Source organism: Nanorana parkeri, unplaced genomic scaffold (genome assembly GCF_000935625.1).
Source record: "Nanorana parkeri isolate BGI_ZX_2015 unplaced genomic scaffold, ASM93562v1 scaffold585, whole genome shotgun sequence".
Taxonomy (NCBI): domain Eukaryota; kingdom Metazoa; phylum Chordata; class Amphibia; order Anura; family Dicroglossidae; genus Nanorana; species Nanorana parkeri.
Window position 1 is genome coordinate 511,669 of NW_017306853.1, and position 8,266 is coordinate 519,934.

Sequence of the window (8,266 nt, forward strand, 5' to 3'; positions counted from 1 at the left end):
TGTAATGTGCGCCTTACTGTAATCCATGGTAGTTTACCTTCTCTTTGCTGCTCTTCCTTTTAAATCCTTATCTCTTCTCATGCTGGGGGAGAACTTCCCTTTGCAGCTGAGTGCCTCTTCCTGTAGTGCTGGCTCAGGTTGTGAACCTTCACACAGACACCATGTATCCATTCCAGAGACAAGGCAGTCTGCTGCAAAACAGAAGTTCTCCCCCAGCATGAGAAGAGGTAAGGATTTAAAAAGGAAGAGCAGCAAAGAGAAGGGAAACTACCATGGATTACAGTAAGGCGCACATTACAGTATTGTTTTATGTTAAAAAATCTGAGGGTTTAATGTCACTTTAATAAATCGGCTAACTAATCGATTTTGTAATATATGAAGATGTTGAACACATTGTGCAAAGAACAGCTATGTACAGCAACACCCCCAGCCAGTTAGCTATCTGCCCCCAATGAATACATAAGAGAGAAATCTAATAGCCTGCTATGGTTTGCTGCACTTGCTGGACCCCTTTGTATCTATCACAAGTCTGATTCTAAATACAGGCAGTTTGAGTGAATTAGTTTCTGCAGCAATTAATTAGTTACATTAAAATCATTTCTGTAATATAATTCGCTCAAACAATTATTTTTACTGAGTCGGGACACCCAACTGGCTTTTTGGTATACTCTTCACAAGTATCAGCATACCGTCATTTACCACTCTTCTGGAACTCAGCGAGTCATTATTTAGAAATCGCAAGTGTGACTATGTCATCATATGCCTCCATGTGTTAGTGTAATATTGTTCTGGGACCCCAAGCCTCACTGTGTCATTGGTCTATGGCTTCAAGTGTCAGTGCCACTGGTCTAGGGTTTCAAGTGTCATTGGTCTAGGGCTCCAAGTGTCATTGGTCTAGGGCTTCAAGTGTCAGTGTTTCATTGTACTTGGACCCCAAGCATTACTGTGTCACTGGTCTAGGGTTCCAAGTGTCATTGTTCTTGGGCCCCAAATGTCAGTGTTTCATTGTTCTTGGGCCCCAAGCATTACTGTGTCATTAGTACAGGTCACCAAGCGTCACTATGTCATTGGTCTATGGCTCCATGTGTCAGTGCGTCACTGGTCTAGGGTTCCAACTGTCATTGGTCTAGGGCTTTAAGTGTCAGTGTTTCATTGTACTTGGACCACAAGCATTACTGTGTCATTAGTCCAGGTCACCAAGTGTCACTATGTCATTGGTCCAGGGCTCCAAGTGTCATTGTTCTTGGATCCCTAGTGTTGGTGTGCCATTGGCCTGCCACCCCCCAAACATCGGTCTATTATTGTTCTTGGGACCCCAAGTACCACAATATCATTGTTCTGGAATCCCTAGTATGTAGCAGAATATTTTGTCAGTCCAGAAACATACAAACACAAATGCACACTAGACCAGGCATATGTTCCTAATGCAGAAGTTAATAGTTTTAAGGCACAACGGTAGTTTTTATTAACAAAATACAATTGTTGTGTTTTGATTCTTGTAGAAGCCGGGTAAAACAGTGGATGCCATTATTCTCGACATTCATTCACAGAGGGAAAGAGACATGTTCCGTGATACAGACAGGTAATATTGATTGTTCAGGACATGGATTCTACGTTTTTTCTAAGCATTTCCATATTTGACGCATGTCTTCCTGTTGATAGATACAGAAATGAAAGGACGAGATCGCGCAGCCCGGTGAGCCGCTCTTTGTCTCCGAAGTCCCACACTCCCAGCTTCACATCTTGCAGTTCCCCACACAGTCCCTTAGGACCCTCCAGAGCAGAATGGGGGAATGGCAGGGAGTCTTGGGGGGATCAACAGAGCTATGGCAGATGGGAAGATGAACGTGAACAAGGTTCATGGCGAGATAACGGGGAAGAGAAGAGAGACAGGACGGATCACTGGGTCCACGATCGAAGGCATTACTCCAGGCAGATTGATAAGCAAGAGATGGATGATCGTCCTGATGGGTCCAGAGGACACAGGGAGAAATACAGTAATCATTACTCATCATCCAGGCATAAGAGAGGAGATGGTGAATACTACAAGAGGGAGTCCAAGTCTAAATCAGACAGCAAAGCTTCTGTCACACCTGGAAAAACTAAGAGGAAAGAAGAGAACAAGTCTCGAGACACAAAGGAAAGTCACACAGAAGATTCTAACAAGAAAGATGGCTCAGAACCAAAACCAAACAGAGAAGCTGGAGCCAATGTTCCACAGAGTCCAGACAAGAAGAGTAAGATATCGGAGGCAAATGAGGATGTTAAAGACGACAAAGATGTTCAAAAGGTAATCAAAGTCTTCATTTACTTATTGCATAATATCATGATGTCCTTGTACTATTAAAGGCCCAATAACGTCACCAGAACATGCGCTGGTCTGTTCCTGAAGACCTGTACCCACAACCCTTCAAATAACCCGCTTCTCAGTCCACTTGTATCTGTAACACGACCCCAAACTCCATACCTGCAGCATTACCCAAAGCCCACTTTTATCACTGCCATGTTACCATGTTATAGAGACTGCTGCTCATTACAAGTGACTTCCCAGCTACAGGGACACTGGTCAGTTTTATATGAGACTGCTCAGTTACAGAGAGAGACTGCTCAGTTATGGATAGAGACTGCCCAGTAGCAGACAGATATTGCCCACTTACCCATAAAACACTACTCAGACAGACAGAGACTGGTCAGTTATAGAGAGAATCTCCTCAATTACAAGGGGAGGCAGCCTAGTTATCAAGAGAAACACTACTCAAGAGTGAAAGACTGCTAGGATGAGACTGCTCAGTTAGAGATAGAATCTGCTTAGTTACGGGTAGAGACCGGACAATCAGAAAGGAACGCTGCCTAGTGTTAAGGTGCCCATACACCTTACGACCATCGCAAGACTTTTGTCTTGCGATGGTCGTATGCTCATTAAAAGCCCGTACGATCTGCCCACCTTGGACGGGCAGATCGTACTTGCGATCATCGGAAGCCCGCCCCGCTGAGGGGCGGGCTTCCGATGACGGCAATGCAGAACGGGCAGTGTGCGCGTGCGCACACCGGCCCGTTCCGCAGCTATCGGGCTAGCAGGCTAGAAACCCGCCGAGAATCGTATGATTCTCGGCTGGTTTTCAAGCATGTTGGCTCGACAAAAGACGTGCGACCGTACAGTAGAAACGGCCGCACGTCTTAGTTCACACTGCTCGATTCTCGTACGATCGCGGGATTTCGCCCGATTCTCGTACGAGAATCGAGCAGTGTATGGGCACCTTAAGGGAGAGACTGCAGAGTTACTGAGAGCTACAGAGAGAGAGAGAGAGACTGGCCAGTTATAGTAAAGTTGGTTATATACATAGTTAGGATTTTGTACGAACGTCCATATGAAAAATCACATCAGAACATTCGATAATGCCATCAGAGACTCTCATTTGATTTTAACATTTGCTTTTGAAATGAATGGAGTTTCCTGAATGAAAATCACATTCACTGTTAGAATTTAGTTTGGTCGAGAAAAAATAACTGTCCCAGAGTCGCTTCACAAGCTGGTAGCCATCAGGCGTCTGCCACTATGGACGCTATAACACTAATGCTGCCCATACACTTGGAAGTTTGGTTGACAGTTTTGGGGCTTCCTTTCAACTTTTAATAACCACAATCTGCCAATTTCAGTTGTTTCTAAGTAAAGTGTATTAAAAAAATCCATAATTGGGGTTGAAATTGAAGAAAAAGGAAAAAGAAAACTTTTCTATGTGATGTTTGTATTTCTGGATGACTGATCATCTGATGCATGTTTGTCAGGCTGGCGTCAGTAAAGAGGAAATGAACCATAACCCAGTACCGGACAGAGCCGAGGGTGACCCGGAAGAGCCAGATATCGAATCTGTGATCAAGCACAAAGTAAGTAGAAATGAATGAGGACTGTGGCTTGGCTTCTGGTTTTTGACAAGCACGGTCCCAGCTCACCAGTCCTGGAACTGTGGGGCTGATGTGTGAAAACTTGTGCAAGTGAAAAAAAATTAGCAATAGATAAAACAAGCGATGTGATGTTGGCTTTCATTTTCTGTTCATAATAACACATTCATCTTTTAGATGTCACAAAAACACATTTTATTTATTCACGTGATTACAACAAATGATATGTCCATCATATCTACTGATCCAAAACATAAGACCGTCTGCAATTCAAAACAAATTCAAGCGCTGAAAACTTTAATCATCCGCAGAACATGAACAGAGAGTCCCAGCCTGGATCTAAGACATGTTCCACCCACAAGGCTGGGCTTAATTGTAGAGGAAATATAGATATCAAACTTGATATGAGTGGGGTTGGTGTAAGTTTAAGGCGTCATTCACACGGCCATATTGAATTACACAGGATCTTGCTGGCAGTATAAAAAGTTGTACACTGTACGCATGAAAGGTTTGTCCTAATTGGCCACCGATGCGGCTCAGGGGCAACATGTAAATATTAACAATGTTTTTCCAGCAGCGGTACCAACGCTGATCACACTCTATTGATGTTTACATCTCCCCCTGAATGAGAAGCAAAAATGGGTCCAGTGCACACGCATGCAGCATTACTGAAAGGGTGCAAAACACGGAGTCCTCACTGGCCAGAAATCTTGAGCAGCATTGTCAATGTCCTGGACTGTCCCCTGCTCCTATCTGTCCCTCTCTACAAGCAGACATTTATTTATTCATCAGCAAAACCATGCTGCTACCTTGATGTTCAAGACCCTGACCACACACTGTTGAATTTATCAAAACTGGAGAAGACCCAAATTGGAGCAGTTGCCCATCAGCGTCTCTCTTCAGTTTGTGCAGTTAGGATTTGAAAATGAGAGAAAGAAGCCGATTGGTTGCCGTGCACAGTTGCTCCACATTTTGATAAATTCCCCTCCCTGCGTGTAGGCAAATGGCGTTTTGTAGATGTAGTTCTGGGGGAGCACCTACCTCAACAGGACCTGACCTCCCAGAAGATGCCTCTGCAAGAATTTTACAAGTTTGGTGATGACATCACGGGGAATAATAAAAACTTAATTTTTTGCTACAGGAACAAATTACTGGGGTTAAAAATTGGTAATGTCTGGACATACACTTATCGGCTGGCCATCCTGCCCCAAATCTAAAGGGCCCTATGAGAATACTTGAGCAAAGATAAGGTCACATACCTCTAAGAGGCAATAATAACATCTATAATTGTAAGCTGCTATCAGTCACAGGAATGTTCCAACTCATTAGAATATCACCAGACAACCTGCGTGACCCTTCATTCTTCTCAGTGATGACTTATTCAAAGTAAAAGTGTGAATTGGTGTTCTGAAAAATTGGTCAATTGGGTCCAAAAAGTTCCAAACTGTAGTACGGTATGTTTTCTAAAGTGGTGACCAGGATCTGATGTATTGCTATTAAAGAAGGTGCACTACCCTTAACATTTTGTGACTCTAACCCTTAATTTTGAGCAGGAACGCCACTGTGGAGGGTCAGCAAAAGAATCGTTAAACTTTCCGTCTGCTCATAGTTTATAATTAAAACAAGCAACCAAACAGATGCCGCCAGCTCTTCCAGGAATGGTGGCTCTGTATCCTGGCAAGTGTCAAATCTGCTCTCATTTGCAGGTATATTCTTTTTTCACAGATTAAATGTGTCATTTACACGCCTGTGAAAGTGGATTAAACAGAAGTTGGGACTTTTATAAAGAAGTGATATTGCCATAAAAAGAGACAAAAACACACCCGCTGTGCACTAATAAAGCTCAGTAGTATGCTTTAGAAATGTGCATTGCGCTCCACTGGCTGCATGAGCCTGGAGCTAGCAGATACGAATGGGATTTAAAAGTTAGGTGGAGCACCCGGTCACACGATCTGCCAGTCACATGACCAGCTCTCCTTTTCCAAACACAAAGGTCAATGGCGTCCATATGGGTGAAACATGTTAGAGGTGGGCGGCAACTGGGTGGTGAATCCCATGCTGTAAGTTGCAAACTTTATGGATTAAAGCTTTGTACTGGTGAATAGCAGTGTGCCGCTTTCTTCATCAAATTCTACAAAGCTCCCTTTGCTGCATTAAGCAGAGAGACCTCCATAGAGCAACGGAGGCTATACATCAGGGATGTGCAGTGAGGTCAGTGGCAGGAGAGGCACCCCTGGCCTGCCCCTGTCCCAGGCCCGGTCACTGAGGTGTGATGGATGGAGGGTGGAGCCTCCCTGTCCCTAACTTACTCATCACTGATGAGGCATCTAGATGGATGCCGTCAGTTTTTCTTTTTTTTTTTATTGGACTGCTTGGACCAATGGCGCTTTGCAATTGGTCCAAACCATCCACAGAGCTCAAGCCTCTGACTCCAAGTCAGAGGTTGTTGTAGATGTGACCTCACAGGGAAGCCTGCTGCAGTGTAACCTAACATAGCTGTCAAAAGCCAGATGACTGACAGGTTACACAGTGGGGAGGCTTTTCTCGCTGCGTAACCTGTTAGAAGCCGGTCTGAATGGAGAAAAAACAGTCCGCTTCAGACTTGACAGCTCACAGCTTTTTCTTCCATAATGGCAATTGAGGCCCCTGCCTGCCTCCCCCACGCAGCATGTCCCTGCCATACACTGCATTTTATGAATAGGCTGCAGTATGTGAACCCCAGCAGAGTATAATGGAGTACAGATACCAATATTCACTTCTCGTTATAAGTTACAGATCACCAAGCTTTAAGGTGTCAGACAAAAACCTTTATAAATAGACCTGACGCAGATTTTAGAGCAAAACCACCCATCTGAGCCTTAATAAATAGCTCCGTAGATTCTGGACTTTGCTTCTCTTTCTATAATTCAGCATATACAATATTGTCTCACAGATCTACTTTTATGTAAAAGTCTAATTTATCAATACTTCGCTATTGCTGCCGTGAGCTCCATGCGAAGCTCCCACCAAAGAGAATATATTTTGCCCCCTGTCCTATAGACTGAAGGCAATACGAAGCACGGAATGCCGGCTAGAACATAAACATTAAGGCTTTACCCTTCTGATCCCTTCATTTAATCCTGCGAGCCTTCAGCAGAGCTACTAACGCGCCCTTTAATCTAATAATAAATCAACAATTTGCCGTGTTAAACCAGCAGTCATTAGGAGATGGTATTGCATGAACTTAAGCATTTAGGTCCTAAAAAAAGAAGTGTACCCATTGATGAAAATGATCCGTTGACTTGTGTCCCGGGCCTATGTTATTTCATCTGTAGCAGTCGAATTTGATATATGGTTGACACTGGTTTGCATAGCTGTTGTGTAAGGAAATTGCCCTGCGTTGACCTTGTCTTGTAGCTTTGCACGGTTTCTTTTTTACATGTTTTCTGCATGTATAAATTACTTTGCATGACTTCCCTTGGCAATATTAACTCACAGAGACATATGACCGGGACAAACTTTTCTACAGTCTGCCTTCCGAAACAATTCTATATATGGACCAAAGTTGTAAAGAGACCCTGCCAGTCTGTTCGCTTTCCTCAGGTAGCGAATGGTATATGATCTGTTTGGGGTTAATGAATGTTTGTGTCGCAGAAAATGTTCTGGGAATACCTCCAGCTCCATCTCTTTCTAATCATGAGGTAACGGTCAGATGGAGACACTATCAATATCTGTGTGGGCAGGCAAAACGGCCTGGTAAGCACGGACAGTAGCTACGATGGCACCAATGAAATTCCTTTAGGGCAACTGAAATACAGATTATTAAACAGCCAGACCTGACAATGCTGCCCCGGATTTATTGGTCGGGGATTAATATTCCTCAAGGCTAACAGACTGCTTGAAGCCTTGCCCTACAGACCCTAAAGGAAGGCTATATTTAAAGACACGGTGGCACCAGCTGTAAATCTTGCTGCAAATAATTCTGCTGATGTACAGACATAACAGGACATTTGTAATTTACTACAGTCATATCATAGACTGTAGAAGATGATTTCCCTCTATGTATGAATATCTATAAACACATATTTATAGTTCAGAGAATTCCGTGTATCTTTATAATTCATGGTACACATACTGTATGTACTCACATTAAAGTGTCAGTGAGATCAGAGTTTGCACCAATGCTCCAAGCAGCTTCATTCTTCCTTCAGTTATGTAGAATTGCTTGTAAGTAGAGGCGCCCCGCAAGGAAATCTCAAGCCGAAAACCAAAAATTTTGTTTTTTCTTTTTCTAACCTTTTTACATTTTTTTTATATTTTTATTTTTTATAAACTTATTTATTGATATTAAATATTTGTATTTTGTACTTTTTTTTTTTTTTTTTAG

General features: G+C 43.1%; 1 protein-coding gene across 1 annotated transcript in view; it reads left to right on the forward strand.

Annotated features, from left to right (window-relative positions):
* RBM20 (RNA binding motif protein 20) overlaps positions 1-8,266 on the forward strand; it is a 171,504-nt gene that overhangs the window by 150,678 nt on the left and 12,560 nt on the right. The window contains exons 8-10 of the mRNA XM_018562565.1: positions 1,503-1,582; positions 1,663-2,290; positions 3,787-3,885. Coding sequence (XP_018418067.1) covers positions 1,503-1,582; positions 1,663-2,290; positions 3,787-3,885 — 807 coding nt within the window. The remainder of the gene's footprint in view (positions 1-1,502; positions 1,583-1,662; positions 2,291-3,786; positions 3,886-8,266) is intronic.